Source organism: Lampetra planeri, chromosome 9 (genome assembly GCF_965212315.1).
Source record: "Lampetra planeri chromosome 9, kcLamPlan1.2.h2, whole genome shotgun sequence".
Lineage (NCBI taxonomy): Eukaryota > Metazoa > Chordata > Hyperoartia > Petromyzontiformes > Petromyzontidae > Lampetra > Lampetra planeri.
Window position 1 is genome coordinate 5,490,539 of NC_136115.1, and position 17,290 is coordinate 5,507,828.

Below are 17,290 nucleotides of genomic sequence, written 5' to 3' on the forward strand. Positions count from 1 at the left end.
ATGTGTCGTTAAAACCCGCCATTGCCCGACATTGCCAATTAGTAAGATTTGTCACGTGAACAAAATATGCCAATTCATTACTAGTACAGCACACCGGTGTGTTAAAGAGTAAACCCACAACATTAACAATTAGAGGACGACATTTCACCAGTAATTACAACCAGCATCGTCAGGCGACAGCCAACTCTGGGTGGTGTGTTGGGTGGTGGAGGAATTTAACGACACATATTTACGCTATCTAACCCAAAAACCTCTATTATGGATAATATTGGTCGCGAAAGCGTAAGTGTTAAAATAAACGTTTTATTTTACCAGGAAAGGCTCACTGAGCTCTTTTTCAGAAGCGACCTGGCCACAAATGATAGCTCAACGTGGAAATGTAGAGCAGCCAAACGCTCTGAACGCACGTTTCTAAATGTGGAGGGAAAAATCGGAGGAGCCGGAGAACAATCCATGCGACCACGAGGATAACACGCAAACTCCAAAATATACAGCAGGCGTTGGGTCGGGATGGAACTCACGACCTCCTGTATACCAGGCGAGCTAGTTAACATCTTGCCACTGTGGCTTCAAATACATCAGTTACTGTGCATTGGCAGAAAAACTAAAAAGAAAATTTGGTTTAATAGAAAATCTGTAGTTCTACAGTCTTGTGTGGTTATGTAGGAAGCTGTGTTCTTGTTAAACAACATACAGCATGCATATTCCTGCATACCATATACAGCATGCACGTTCCTGTAATTTTCAGGTATACTTTCCTTATATTCCATCCATATGTTTTCCCAATTCTAGATCGATTGTGGTATTGGCATCATGTAATGAGATAAAGATTTGTACCTCTACCAGAGCAGTGCAACCCTTTGTGTTGGAAAGCAGCCCATGGAAGTGGATATCAAAGAACTACCTCTGATAATCTATTCAGTTAACCTCTGGTCAACAGAATATAGGGCAGCATTTCACATGTTCTCTGCCATCAAGAGTAATGTTTGATGGTCAAACCAATATTTTTACTTCTAATATATGGAATTTAACCAAGCTAAGTGTAGAACCGAATTCAAAGTTAAATAGATATTTTGTGCAGTTAATTGTGACTGGGCTTAGACCAACTCGCTACACTTGATAACCTAGTTTAATCGTAGGCATTAACTGCCTGGATTCAAACCCAGGATCTCTACGGTGGACTGGATGCTCAGCACTATGACCTTTGAGCCACTCTGCCACCCCCATGTCACGTGATGTCCTGAACAAAACCTGCTCAATATACGGTGCCTAAAAACTAAAAAAGAAATAACAAAAAAACATTTTACCCGAGTTACAAAGCTAAATAAAAAATAAATTACGGGGCAAATAAAAGTAAATTATGCGAAAAAGAATGATAAACTTGCAATTGAGTGGATAAAAAACGGATCAATATTAGTGATAAATAATGAGATTCATGTTGACCACATTAATGAGCCATAAACTCTTTTTATAAAATGAGTGAGCCAGAAGACCTAAAAGCGAATGAATAATCACCCATGGTCTATTATAAAGTGCGTTTTTAAGCGGAATGCGGCACACACAAAATAGCGTTTGTGGTGAAATTCTTTCACATCTCGTTGCATTGATGCCGATTATATTCTCCGCCGCATAATTTTAACAGCCGAAGGCACCGGTACACGCTGTACACACACACACACAGGCGGCAATTTAAATTAATTAGGCCTCTCGGGAGAAACATCCAACCAATGACGCGGCGGACAGGATACATCTTTATTGTGTACAAAATGCCGAGCCGCCTATCGGCCGCGTTTTGGCGAGCGGGACTTTAATAAACTACCGAGCAGATCAGAGTGCGGTGCGTTTCCCGTTTTAGCATCATACGGCTGACCTTTGCCACTGTCGGTAAATAAACCAAACGAGAGTTCACCGCGAGGTGCAGCCGCTGGCTTTTAACCTTCAATAAAGCGCAACTCTGTGAGGCCGTGTGTTTTTTTTTGTTCGTTAAAAACTGTTCACGATTTCAAGGCGCGGTCCTGTAACCGCTAGCTGAGCCGGTTTGCTTCACGGCAGCCCCGTTGGGGAGGGCTTTTCGTATGTTTTTTTAGATAATTCGTGACAAGCGAGCCTATCTATGACCCAGTCATCATCTTGTGAGACCTCGGAGGCTAAGCAGGGGTTGGGCCTGGATTAGTACTTGGATGAGGGGCCAATCACGGACAAACAGGTTGTTGTTGTTGTTAAGGGGATTGCAAGGTTACTCTGGCAGGCAACAGAGGGCATTGCAGCAAAACCAGATGTACGGGCAGTCATCGACTTACGAACACATAAGTTGGAACACAATAATCGAATGTATTTAAATGCCCAAACACACAAGCACTCACTTCCAGCACGAGGCTGACTCATTACGCGGAGGATCGCTCAGCTGAACAAAAATCGTGCCGTGGTTCAATTTGCAAGTGAGAGTTCACGTTTTAAGTCGATGTAAAAAAAACTAATATTTCATCGAAATTGGTTCGTAAGTAAGGGTGTTCGTAAGTTGGGTGTCCGTAAGTCGAATGTTCGTAAGTCGATGACTGCTTGTAGATTATTCTACCCTTCCCACTTCTACGCTTCCTGCTTTCGCAAAACCCGCTTTGACCAGCGTGTAGAAGTATAGTCAAATAACTCTCAAGACTCACCCAAGCGTGGGGGGACGGAGGGGAGGGGCTCACACAGCAATGGATTGATAAAAGGGTTGCGCATGCGCAGTTTTATAAATATATATGTAATCGCTCAAAGCAACTGACACAACCCCAAAGGTGTGACAACTTACATGCAAGAAGATGATAACATTGCAATACCTCTTCTTGGTTCTTTCGGTAAAGTCACGTAGAAGGGAAATAATAAAATAATAATAATAAAACAATAAAATTATTCTCACGACGTTTCGGCCACAACGCAAGCCGGAAAGACAGCGTCTGAATGTCTTTCCGACAGACCTGTTCTTCACCTGAGGACGGCTGCTTGCGTTGTGGCCGAAACGTCGTGAGAATTATTTTATTATGTTTTATTTTTATTATTTTATTATTTCCCTTCTACGTGACTTTACCGAAAGAACCAAGAAGATGAATCCCTGCAGTCACGAAAGCTTTAAATCGAAATCACAATACCTGTTTTAACATCCGAGTCATGCCAATTGACATCCGTGCTTCCCTTGAGCCCTCGTCTATGTATAGTTTGTTATTTAAAAAGGTGGCTGGATAAGAACAAGTTATGCTGCTACAGTTAGTCCAATGATTGCTTTTCTGAAAATATTCATATTTATTTCGGATTCAGTACTCGTGACTGCCTTTCTATATGCGGCCAGGACAGACACACAGAAGTACTGTACATGTATGTATATAGCAAACAATGTTAGGTCTTCAACATCCAATTTACGAAAGACAGCAAGCTTTGTTGGGGTGAGAGGTACATACAGAGTTGGATCCAAACAGCTAAAGCCTCGTAATTTGATGTCCCAGGAGAAAATGCGCAAACCGACAAGGCACCCAGTTGCTGTGTTAATATCCAATACACGTACAGCCTTCTTGTCTGCTGTCAGATAAGGGCTTCCTTATACCAGTTGTGGATGTTGTTTGGCAATACTTTATCACGCGTGTTGGTGCGGGTTGGTGAACGGTGTGACGCATAGGCACGGGAGCATAGAAGCACGGTACAACAATGGATGCTGCTGCACCGCCCTCTGCTGCCCGTCATGTAGCATCGCAGCCGCTTGCACAACAACGTGACAAGTCGCGCGGTGGCCCATCCAGGCGCCATCCAGGCCCAACGTGGCTTAGCTTCCAAGCTCTGATGAGATCAGGTGCATTCTGGGTGCTCATATAAAAGGTAGAGGTGCGGCCCTGCAATTACTCATGCCGCTTCTGGATATAAGGGACTCTACTCGAGGGTATATTTGGCCTCCTGTTCCACACCGGTTGGGCCAAACATCTTGGAAGAGGTGGAAGTACACACACCTTTACACCACCACACGCGCACTGCCGATTAACGGGTTGTGGTCTACCTATTTAGACTCCTGGGTGGACAGAGGCAGCGGGATGTGATAAAGGTGCCCGTTGTTAAATCTGCTGTGCCGGGAGATTGAACCGGTAAGCTCTGGATTGCAGGTCCACTGTGCTGACCATTGCACTGTGGCAGCTTTCCGCGTGCACTTCAGTCGGCACTTAAAAAAGAGGCACTGCGTCAAAAGGACAGACAGGAGAAGGAATGACTGCTGCAGAGTGTAGGGCTTGCATACAAATAACTACCATAATTAAATTGAAAAAAAAAACCCAGCAGTGATCTATACAAGGGAACATTCAGTCCTCTGTTATGTTCTATCTGTATGTGCACAAGGAACAAATTTATTATGGCTTGCGATTTTAAGCCCTCCGTGTTAATGCGGCATAGACTTACGTGGCTTCTAACCAATTGCAGTTTCTCTGTGTCCTTCTGCAAATGTCTTGTAACATCCAGGCCAATTTGCTCTGAAATCACATACAAAATACATTACAGAACACAATATTCATCTTGAAATTAAAGATCATGACATGCCTCTAATATGTGCAAAACACATCTTTTGATATAAAATGCAAAGATTAAGGTGGTGCTGTTTCTTTGATAGCGCACCGTACAAGCAACTTTTATCTGTATATATTTTAAGCGGTTATTAGGAATTCATCGCGTCAATGATTAATTCAAATAAAATTAATATATTGATGAAATTAATATACAATTCTCATGTATAAGTAACTATAATAATACATGAATAACTACTTCAAAAAATAGGCTACAATTAATTATAATGCATGTTCATTGAAACAAGCGGTAGCAGTGCTGCTATGCATTCAGCTGTTTGCCTTGAGAGGTGAAAGATTTACGGAAACAAACAAACAAACATAATTGGCCAAATAATGCTTTCATGTACACGAGAAAACACTGTGAATACATTGAGAGAACGTCGCGAATCAAGCTTAAAACATCTATTTGTATTTTTATAACAGAGCACTAAGCTGGGACAAACGAGGTCAAGGGTTAGAATTTAGGCAGCCACCGAGTGACGATGTACGTTTTTTTTGTTGAACTTCTTTCGCACCGTACGTAGATAGCCATGCTAATCGGAGGTGCGGACTAAACTGGGTTCTTAAGTACAGCGAGTTGGTGGTCTCACCCTGGCCACTATTGACTGTACAAAAATAAAACCCCATTATGTTAAATGAGAGTTTTGAATTCATTTGGCTAAATTCTAGCTGAGAGCCTTCAAACTTTTTTTATTGGCATGTAACAACATATTTTGCAGTGCATTAGAATGCATGCCCTTCGTGTGGATACAAATTTAGTTTTAACGACTCCAAAACTAGCTCTATGACGTAATCTTTCAGGGGTATCCTCTGACGGAGTGTGATGCACTGATATCCTTCAAATTATGTGATGCCAATAGCACATTTGAAACGTGATTCAACATGAAATAGTTTATAAAGCACCTGTTTTTTTTTCTTATTTCACAAAGTTGGTTCATTGTTAGTCACGCAAAAAATTGGTACAGCATCGCCCTAAGTTTGAAAGACTTGTGTACAGAGTTGACCGTTTTGTCAGTAAAACTAATGTGGAAATGACAACGGGTTTGAAGTGAAAATCCTACGCGCAGCCAAATTAATCACACACCACAAAATGTAACCTGCCTCGGAGCATAACAAACAACGTTTAACGGATATTCTAAGTGCACCAACTGTTGCGGTGGCAGAACACGTGAGCGTGGGACACGCGTGTGCCCGGCACACGCGTGTGCAGCCAGCAGTAATGACGTGGACAAAGACTGCTAAAGCTGACACTAAAGGATGCAACATCATTTTTCTCTGGCAGACAAGTCCACGGGCACTAATTGAGTGGAAAAATCTGTCACGGAGACGAATTGTGTTTTTGTCCTCAAGCCATTGCATATTCAAGTTAATGAAATAAGACCACGCCGGGCGCTATAATGGATGACTCTGCTGACATTTCTGGATATGCAGCTCGTACATTAATTTGCAAGGTATAGCTGGTGGATGAAGACATTTGTATCTGCATGACTGCCTAAACAGATAAATAATTGACCGGGCATTAATTCTTGTCAAGGAGACTTCACGTCTGGATTAGTTTTAAAAAAAACTGCCCGATGGGTTCGCAAGGCGTGAAGCTGTGAAGGCGCTTTCTGTGGCGATCGTCTTTTAATTGTACAACAGCTACAAGCGGGCGCACGAGAGAACAGCAACACAACCTCGTAAATGGAGCGGTATTTACATAGTGGTTAGCATTTGTAAATCACTTAACGTTACAGCCAATGGATTTGATTCAGTGCTGATATCCTGACCCCGGGGCCCAATCTAATTCATCTCGTAAAGTCTGATTAAGACGAATCTGATCATTTAACCGACCAACACTTCATTCATCATTTAAAGAAAGCGGTGTTGCTCCAACAAAAAAAACATTACCTTGCAATGAACAAACAATGACCATGCAACATGATTTTGAACGGAAACACAGCTTTCGTTTTATCATCCACATTCAAAGATACTGTTTATATGCAAAAGGAGAACACGTTAACACTCTGAGCAATGTCTAAATACAATGTGAAAGTTCAAGTGTTAATCATGTTATGACTATATTTTAATTGGAATTGGCCGTATCATTTTAATTATGTAAAACAATTTACGTAAAAATGAACATCACTCATTGCAATTTCACAAACGTAATGAACCTTTTTCAGTATCCGTGTAAAGGTTTACAACAGCCCGAGGGTAGATTGGCGTTAGCCTTTGGGTTTTCCTAGGGAAAAAAATACGCTCGGATATTACCAAAATGTAAAGTAACTGAATATACAAATAAAGTGAGCATATGAGCTCAGTGAAATGCATTTTAAACTAAGTCATTTTCTTTCCCCGATTAAGCCACGGAGAGTCTCCAATAAATCATATTTTACTGCTGGGCGGCATAATGAAAAAAACACTCGGGGAATAAAAAAAATAAAGCACAATTTCCAAGCCTTAGTGTTGTAATCAAGACAAATCACGTATACATTAATAATGTGACCTTGACAAAAGCCCTTAAGAACACAATAAATAAGGATCATTCCCTTGGACTATATGAATACCTGTGAATGTGTTATGTTATGCACACAAATATATCTGTGCATTTACATCAAATGTAAGCCTTGTTTATTGATAAACATTTTAAATTGTTAATAACGACTACATTTAAAAGCCTTTACATCTCTTTTAAAAAAAATGGCATCGAAAACTAATTGCCCTTTTATTTTATAACTTTGTTGAAAATAAATCTAAACTTTTAACTCGAGCGGTATATCTAAACCGACTGAATCTTAATTTTCTAAAACACACACACAAACTTGACAGCGCTAGATTTTTTGTCAGATAACAGCTCTGTTGAAATCTTGAGAAATCACACCTGACTTATTAATGAAATTTTCGCAGCCATACAAATCAGGTTTGTTAAAAACCCGTGCAAACACAGGCGAAAACAGATGGGCTTTTTTCTCTCCCTCTCTCATTGTTTCATATTTCATTCCCATATGAAAGCGTTTCACAAATGTCCACACGTCAGACACGTGGGGTGGATGGCTGCGTGGGTTGTTGGAGTGTATCATGGCGATATATCACTCAAGGCCACAACACATGAATTACTTACAAACTAGAACACAGACGAACGACACGCTATGGATGAATAAATGCCCAATGAAATGATGCGCCATTCGACCATTAAGCATCGTTTATCATCTTGTCTATAACGGCATTCCACAATCACCGTGGTTCTATAATGCGCGATACTATGCAAACTCACGTTATGCCCTTTCCTAGCAATGTACAATTAGAAATAACTGCTATTTATTTGTGCAAGACGCATATCAAGTTGGTGACAAGTGATCGACGTTCAAATATCACAGTGTTTATACGTTGAATGGAAATAAAACTATTCCATGCTTGAAAAGGAGAATGAACACGTTCAATGCATGCATGCATGTGTCTTAGTAATGTCTCACTGACTTCTAAGGAATTTGTTAATTATTGTCAAATGAAAAAAACATTGAAGGATGTCATATTCCTGTTGTGGCAAGTGTTAGCGGTGACTTTCACAGATCCTATGCTTATGAATGCATTTACTATTGTACCTAATTTTGGACTTACATTTTTGCCTGTGGTTACATTTGTCTGCAAGTTTGATAAAAGAGCAACAGTAAAGCAATGACATATACGATAGGGACGTGTACAATGTTCACCGATGGCAACTCACAGGGTCGTCAACCTATGATTAAGCCGTCGATAATGTCACCGTTTAGGACTTTCAATTGGCAACGAGCTCTTGTACGAGACGATGAGTCCTGCAATTACTTGCACAATCCACTGCTGAATGAGCCGCCACCTTATGCCGTCATTAGCAGTCAGACAATACAATAAGCAAACATGCTTTTAGCAAGTTGAGTGCAACATCTTCTGTCGGTCACGTGCCTTGAGTCCATTCGCTAATTAATCGAAGGTCAAGAATAGTGACAAAGTGACAGCCATGGAATGGAATATGTCTAAGAGGATGTTCAGCGATAAATTCAGCTTATGAGAGATGATGGTGGCTTGGAGAAGCCCTTTTCCAGCTGTGGATTGATCAAGGCTGATGTTGAGAATGATGATTATCAGAGGTGGGACAAAGTCATTGTTATGCAAGTCCAAGTCGAGTCGCAAGTCATCAAATTCATGACTCGAGTCTGACTCGAGTCCAAGTCACATGACTCGAGTCCACACCTCTGATGATTATTATGCTCTATGTTTATCTATAATTTACCACTCGGACAAAATGAGTAATTTGCGTGTATAAACAGAGATAAAAGGATTGCATCCTCTTGCGCCGCACATAAAAGTGGATGAGTGAATGTCCACAGTAATTTTACTGAAAAAACTAATGGGCAAATTTACCTGCGATTTTATCAGCTGCACCACGCACTGGCGATTTAGAAAGTCACATGACAATGCCACATGCCAAAACTGTATTCTCAATGCCACTGGTCACAACGTTTATCAAGCGCAGCGTAGACGCCGCAGCGTACAGAACACTCAGTGGTGCCACAGTTCTTGTTGATAAGGATTACAGACTCAGCTCTGAGTTGGAGTTATCTTGAAAGCGAGTGCGGAATGAACCAGTGGATGTTGATTAGGCCTGGGGCACCCTGTAGGCTATAACCTGCTGATGACTATTAGGGTTTAGTGCTCACTTAGGCAGAAAGGTACGCAAATGCATATTTCTCCACGACACTTAATGTTATTTAAATCTAATTGATTGTACATCGCTGTGCTGCACAACATTAGCAATCGCAATCAACTTAACCCTCCACAGCAAATCTCACTTTTTTTTCTTCTTTAATGAGCAACATCTCATATTTTCTTTAAAAAATGCATTAAAGTTACAATGACAGGTGGAAGAAAAAAACCCGCAATCTTTTACCAAACATCACTTCTTTTGCTCGCACAGTGAAAATACTTGTGAATTGATGAGGTGTGTTTTCATGCACCTTCAATAATGTAACAATTCATTTAGCTTTTGTCGTTTAAAAAAAAAAATCCCCGGCGCAGTCAATCTTCACTACGTGCGCGTTCGTTCGCTTCGTCCTCGTCGCATCAAGAATTTACGTGAAACCGTTCCTTAAAACGTTTTTAAAAGACGTCCATAAAGCGGTCAGCTGCGACTCGCTTAGCACACGTTAATCTATCACGGGCAACACTCTCAATCCGTCTCTGTTAGACCTCATGCGTGGCTCATGGCTCAATTTGCCGTGGAGCACATCGGACGTGCGAGTTATAATTTATTCCTTGTCCTGCTTTGGTCATTCACTGATGCACGGTCAATCCTAGCATCAGTCCCTCAATTCTCATCCAGCTACCTGGTGCCAATGGATCCATACCAGGCCATTGGTGACAATGCATCACGCTCTCTCCTTCAGACAAGACATCTATGAGCCGACACTCATTTTGATTTTGCAAACACAGAGATTTAGATTGGTAACAGAGGGAGGTGGCCAGATGGACCAGAAGGCAGAGCCCTGATCTGGCACCGGGTTCGAATCTGGGCAACCTCACATTGATTAAACCGGGTTCCCGTGTGTAGTGGGTTGATGGTCTCAGCCTGGTCACTAATGACGAAACGACAACCAAATTACATAAAATTTCTAACATTTGTGGCAGCTTAGGAATGGAACGCATCCAAGGGGATGTGCACCAGGGACATGGAGCGATGACATCAGTTCAGGTGCCGTGTGGATTATCACACCGCAACATCGTGAGAGACGGGGAGGCTTTCATCCAGCAGTGGATTGACCATGACCGATGACGATGATAGTGATAACGAAACCTTCCCACGCATTCCACAGCACGTGCCTGTCTCTCTGCAGGCGAGGCAAGCGATCTCCAACATCCGCGTGCCGCTGTCCAGCCGCACCGTGTTCTCAACCAGCTGGACTTTCTGCGGGAATGTGTTGGGGAGGCAGGACAGTCAACGTGTAGACGGATACTGAGATGGGCAGGGTAACAAGGTGGGGCTGACACAGCAAGGCAGGACAAAGTGAATGGTACACAGTGAGACGGCATGGCAGATATGCTAATTGCACGCTAATTTGTCCATGTCAATCAAACCGCGGGATGAGGGCATCCTCACACCGCCCAGGGGTGCTGCGCTGGCGAGATGTTAACTCCCTCGCCTGGTATGCAGGTCACAGGTTCAATCCCGACACTGACGCCTGCTGCTATATATTTGAAATGTTGTAAATGCTCTCCGTGGCCGCGTAGATTTTTATCTGGGTCCTCCGGGTTTTTCCCCCTCCACATTTAGAAACGTGTGTTCGGAGTATTTGGCTACTATAAATGTCCACGTGATAAACCACGTCGTTGAGCTATCATTTGTGGCCAGGTCGCTTCTGAAAAAAGAGCTATGTAGCTCAGTGGACCTTACCTGGTAATATAAAAATTGTTTTAGTTCATACCTTACCGTGCTAGTTAGTGTGAGTTGGTAAATTGGGGATCATAGATGTTGGAGCACAGTACAACAAAGGATATTGATGCACTGCCCTCTGCTGACAATGTGGCCCCACAGCAGCCCACAACTTTTGTTTACATCGTGGTCACCCATCCAAAACACTATCCAGGCTCAACTCTACTTAGCTTCTAATGTCGAACGCGATCAAGCACATTTCGGATGATTTGGTCATAGGCTCTGACAAATCAATGCCGAGATGGCCAAAACACATTTTTATTTTGTTGTGAGTTTTGACGTGTGGTACAGAAAAAAACAGGGTAAAGAGTAGATGTATAAATGTATATATATACTGAACTTCTTTCGCATCGTACGTAGCCAACCAGATGTGATGATAATTCATCAATTAACCGATTTACTTTTTTTTTTATTAAGCTCACCATACATTCAGCGAATTATTTAAGGAGTTCATTATTTTTGATGCATGCAAATTTTGTGCAAAGAGTTTTCCTTTTAAGTCAGCGTCTGGGATGAGCATCGCGGAACAACGGAGCAGCGGACGAAACAAACGAGGCAGGCGGTCCGAATGCGGCAGTGCACAGAGTGCCGAGAGAGATAGCTGCGAGAGAAGACGGACAGCAGAAATGAGGCGGCGACAATAAAATTAATACATTTATCGAATAAAAAAAATCGTGACCCCCCCCCCCCCCCCCTGGAATAATGTCAAGTCGTCGAATCGTGTCAGGGGTGAAGGGGGGAGGCTAATCATTACGGTGCCTAATGAACGATCAGGAGTACAATTCTTTTTTTTTAAGCACTATTAAACTGCCGTTACATTTCATAATGGGATTCTCTCTGCCGACGAAGCCGCCGCATTCTTTATTCACGACTTAACAATCGCGGGAAGGGCAAGAATAAGCAGTGGCGCAAAATACACTTTTCTTAAAACTATTCCTGCATGGATAGCTCACGAGTTTCTTTCACTTTTTTGTGCCAAGGAGTTCAATTTCATATTTCACGTCAGCACCCCAAAAAAAAGCTGCATTGAAAACCTGCAAGCTTAGCATGAATGCAATGCTATTAAATCGCACACAAATGCTTCGCCATTGCGCATAGATTAAGTCACCGAATGAATAACGCGCATTTTTAAAGGCAGGAAAGCTGTGACCCACCCTTAACAGGGCTGTTGCCTTGCACCACTAACTACTGTGGGCAAGAGGTCTCAACGTGAGCGGTAATGTTGCTCTGCCGGTAGCCGCTCCAGCCTGTTCTCAGCACTTCACCGGCGTCAAAATGGTGCACGGGAGACCAGATTTCCTACAGTAACTGCGCTAACGATGCTCCACAACTGTGCCTTCACAAAGTGGAGTGTTAACAATGCTTTCAAGCTCAGACCGCACGAAGCCAAAACGCTAACCTCGCTTCGGGGGCAGATGTCGTGGGCTAATGAGCCCCTGTGGAGTTTATTGATAAAAAAAAAACCTATTGACAGAAATGCATTTCATTTAGGATTTTTTACATTGCGTATAAATAGGCTGGGAATGGCTGGTTATTATTCCTGCCTTCAAAGGCGGCGTGATTGCAGGGAATCATTATGACCTAAAATAGCGAGCGGCCTAATCCCTGGCGGTATAGAGGTGGAGGCTGGCCGGCTGATCTCCAGGGCCTCCCGGCCGCGATTTATGCAGGAGAAAGACTTCAAAGCACGCGTCCGTCGATGACACATTCGGTGGGCGAGCGCACTGGTCGATGGAAGGGCAACGGGACCCATGCATTGGCGTGGCGGGGATTGACAGCGCTGCTTTGTACAGCCTCCCCATTCCGCTTTCAATTACATCTCTGGAATCTGTGCAGCGCTAATCTGTCAAGCACTTTTAACAGTCGATACGGCGCCACATACCACAGCACACAGTGCTACAGGCCACTAAAGAAAACAAATATTGTGTTGTAATTCACTTGCCATGCAGTAAATTAAATAGAAGCGCAAATATACTATACACTGTATCCAGATATCACGTAAAAAATGTAAGTGATGCCTAATCGATGAGCAAAATACTGTTCTCCTGAGCTTGTACATTTACCAGTTTCTCGATTGCTGAACTAGCTGATGATCACATATGGTGTGATCAACGACAGTGAGCTGTGACAGCCTAACTACTCAGGCTAGAGTGACACTCACAGATAAGGGTCAGGGCCTTAATGAACTTGCGAAGCATTGTTAAGTTTGACGACTTTTTTGGCACGGAGACATTCCCCCCCTCCCTCCCCCCCCCCAAAACAATGACGTGGCACACTGCTCCAGTAAAGGTCACGTACAGCACCACGGCTAACGCACGCACCTGGCTAGTGTAGCACAGCTGGTGCAGAATTATTGTAGATTCATTGCCTTCCCCCCCCCATAGCATTTACTTGAACCTCAGCATTTTACCAGACTCATGTGATGAATCTCAGCCAATGTCACTCGTATCAGACTGTCAACACCACCGCCCCCCCCCCCCCACTTACCACAATTCCTCTACCAGTCTGTTTCAAGATCACCCACACAATTAAAGATCCCACACAATTAAACCAATTGGGAGATGCTAATGTTATTGTCTTCTTACCATATTCGATATTACCCAAGTAATGTGTTCTAATTTAACACAGCTTTGTACACATGACCTCTGAGTTGGTTATGTTTTAGGGTCGCACTAGGTAAATAACCGATGCATTTCTTCACTTGTTGGCCCAGTTCCCACTTTAAGCACACCACTTAGAATGCAGATAGCATCTTGTTTACTTACCTGGCCCAGAAAATTTACATTAATTGAGCGAGTGTCCCACTAGTAACTCGAGACCATTTGGGAAGTTCCACAAATTCGAATGCAGACTTCAGACACTTTAAAGAGGTAGGTAATCATTAGTATAATCGTTAAGTGGCTTTTTGCTTGGGCTTGTCAACCAATTCGGACTGTGATTCCAATAGTAATAACGTGTCCACCTCTATTTATTAGGGAGAAATACTATAAATTGCAGCGTTGTCCGATGTACCAAGACAAACTGACGTTTTCATTCATACTGCAAAAGCGATTGTATATTCGGTTCATGTATATCAAGCCATTGACTTGTTTCTACAAATAAGCCATACTTTCTAAAACTAAAATTACCTTTAAAATGATACCTCATGTATTATCAGGATGTATTAATGGGAAGACGTTGGACTGTAAGTTTGTCTAATTTGTAGAACCCAGCCTCTTGATAATTATAGTTGGTTCCTTTACTCAGTTAAATACAATTAACCGTTGAGCAACATGGCATATTTAATGTTGCAGACGAATTTCACCACTAGTCCAGCGGCTGTGAGAGAAGACATAGATGGGTTACATGGCAATTTATTTTCAATTATTTACAATCCTTGGTCAATCCACTGCTGGAGGAAGGCCTCCCCAACTTATGTCATTCTTCGTAGGGGTTTCTCTGACGATGCTCCAGTGTGGGTTGGTCAAGGATGGAAGGAGAGCTTTTGAACAGCAATTCAGACACCCACCACTCGCCACTGCTGTTAGCCGAAGTTGCCGGGCTCATAGCGCGTTGCTTGAACCACCGCATCACCGCTCCCGTCGGAAATAGAAGTTGTGAATATTAATTTACAAACCACCAAATGACAGTCCACATTGCAACTAGCATTGTCAGTATGCTGTGTGTCAACAAGCCAAGTTTGGGGTTTTAAACCTCATGCCAAAGGAATTAAGTGTTTTTGTAATCTATTTCCCCTAGTGATGCTACACACGACTTTAGCTACAATGCAGGTCTTGAATAATTGAACTGTAAGTTGCAAATATGGAGGAAAAAAACCCACGACGCCTTATTGTGTTATAAAATTAGTAGCAGCCCCATGCTTTGTGTATTTGATGTTAAAAAGTCTATGCTCAGAAAACAAACTATGAAGTGCATGTTTAGACAAACAGGCACACATCACGTCACTTGTTTAATTCATCATTACTGCTTTCCAAAGTAGCATTGTAAATGTACTATCGGGGCAAATAACCCGTAACAAGACATAACATTAATTGCAAAGACATAACATTTACCATGAATATAAAACATTCAAATCTGCGCAAAACACATTATGGATAAAAAATATAACCTTCAAAATATGCTTTCTTCGGGTGCCAAAATATTTTTCACGGCAAAATTTTTTTCAAGGATTTCGAAATACCAGAAGAGAAAAAAACATACATGAGTCAACTGAGTTTATGAAAAATAATGACTCATGTTGCATACACAGGGTTTACTGGGAGTGTTAGGATTCAAGTTCAAGAGTTGCTCAACCTATGGCACGCATATCCGAAGTGGAATGCCATCCTTCAGGTGCCGCAAAACATTGTTGCTTCTCACAATCCAATACCGAGCAAAGCCACGTACAGTACACTGCATATTCGACCGTCGCATATCTGCCCTCATCAATTAACTGCCCATACCCAGTGCAGTATTTGTGCATGGTGTCATTTGCTATAAATGTTCACAAATCTGATCTTTCGACACACCGGCCTACACCTCTATTCCCAGCGAGTCGGATGCGCGACATTGCTCATGCCACAATAATCGTGTGGGTGATTGTTTTTAATAGAGTTTGATAACCTGCTGCTAAAACATGTCAACCAAGAGTTGTCCAGTCCTTCTCTCTTGAACGTGCGGCAAAAGCACAAAAAAATTGTAAATGTTGTGGTTTCACGCTTCAACACACCGGTGGGCTAAAGCAGTTAACTATTTGTCTTTTGTCAACGTGACACTTTTTTACTGATTGGCCGTGTCGGGTGGTGGAAGGTTACGACACATTTATAAATAACGCGATCTAAACCCAAAAACGTTGATTATGAATAATATTGGTCGCGAAAGCCTACGTGTTAAACTCACAATGAATGTTCTCTAATCATAGCAAAAATGCGCTATCCAGAACTCCATGAGCATCGTGGGGAGAAATCCACAGATATTAATGTTTAATACTAGGTTCTTTTAGTCATTTCATTACATTTATAAATTCAAACATTCCAATGAATTTCTCAAACACTGGGTTAACGAAAAGTGACACGGTGGGAAATAACTTTGCGGGGCTCAAGATAGCAAGTGGTGCATAATCTTGTTGTGAACAGCGCAGGGAATTAGAATGGAACAAGTCATTACATTGCATTCTATCATCGGATAATCTGTGTCTAGAATATTTTTTAGCAGGGCCTCTGCACAGCTTTCTTTTCTTTGACAATATTAAGCTGAACACACGGCACTGGCTGGGTTGAATTTATTGGCACGTACTGTGACTGTGTAAGTGTGTAGCAGAAAAATGAAGTAAATTATGTCCTGATGGAAGGATTCCCACCTCTAAGGCACAAAATAATCATGCCATTTCATGGGAAGAAGATTTCACAAGACCGAAAGAGGGGAGAACTTCATATAATAAATACATTGGCTTGAGTTGTGTATTAATTATTATGCAACCGAAAAAAAAATCAGGACTCTTAACGTGACTCAAACACAGAGGACCAGGACAAGTGGCAACCCCAACTGATGAAATGACCAACATTTTCACAATCTAAGCAAAAGAAAGCATTTTCCTTGGTCCCAACCTTTTCTGCAGCTGTTATTTGTTAATTAGAGGTCCCAGCATGACTTCCAAAACATGTTAATTGATGCATTATGTAGGAAAGTCAAATGTACTACTGGGGCCTATGCACACTATCACGCCTCGCTGAATCGTTCACGGTGCTGTGGGTCTTGAATCATATATTTGCATTGTACAAATTAATTTAAAAATAAACACCTGCAATGAAAATAAATCCATGAGTAAAACTTAATTCCCTTTGCAGTTCTAATCCAATATTGTTAATATAGAACAGAGTAGTGTTTTGTTTGTTGAAAAAAATTGGGAGCTTTGGGAAATGTTTGACTCTTTCATGAACCAGCCACTGCCAAACGCTGAGAAAGTGAAGTTAAGTAAACTGATCATCCCCATGCACACGTGTCTGGAAATGTTCCAAATGATGCAAAAATGTGTTGTAAGACGCCATAGGCGCTAACAACATCAGTATCATTTTATTTTAGGTGAGATGATTTTAGTAAATTTCATCAGTTACAGAAATGGAGCAACAAAATCAACTCGTGTTCATGTGCCAGGTGGATTATTACATGGCAGGACTGCGAGAGCTGATGGATGTTGAACTTCTTTCGCACCATACGTAGACATCCGTGCTAATCGGCTTAGGAATGGATGCCTTCATCCAGCAGTGGATTGATCATGGCTGATGAT

The 17,290-nt window shown here is 42.0% G+C and overlaps 1 protein-coding gene across 1 annotated transcript in view; it reads right to left on the bottom strand.

Moving 5' to 3' along the window:
* Nucleotides 1–17,290, bottom strand: part of LOC144720748 (vesicle transport through interaction with t-SNAREs homolog 1A-like) — a 45,188-nt gene that overhangs the window by 20,603 nt on the left and 7,295 nt on the right. The window contains exons 5-6 of the mRNA XM_078597774.1: nt 10,416–10,500; nt 4,417–4,487 (exon numbers count right to left, since the gene is read on the bottom strand). Coding sequence (XP_078453900.1) covers nt 4,417–4,487; nt 10,416–10,500 — 156 coding nt within the window. The remainder of the gene's footprint in view (nt 1–4,416; nt 4,488–10,415; nt 10,501–17,290) is intronic.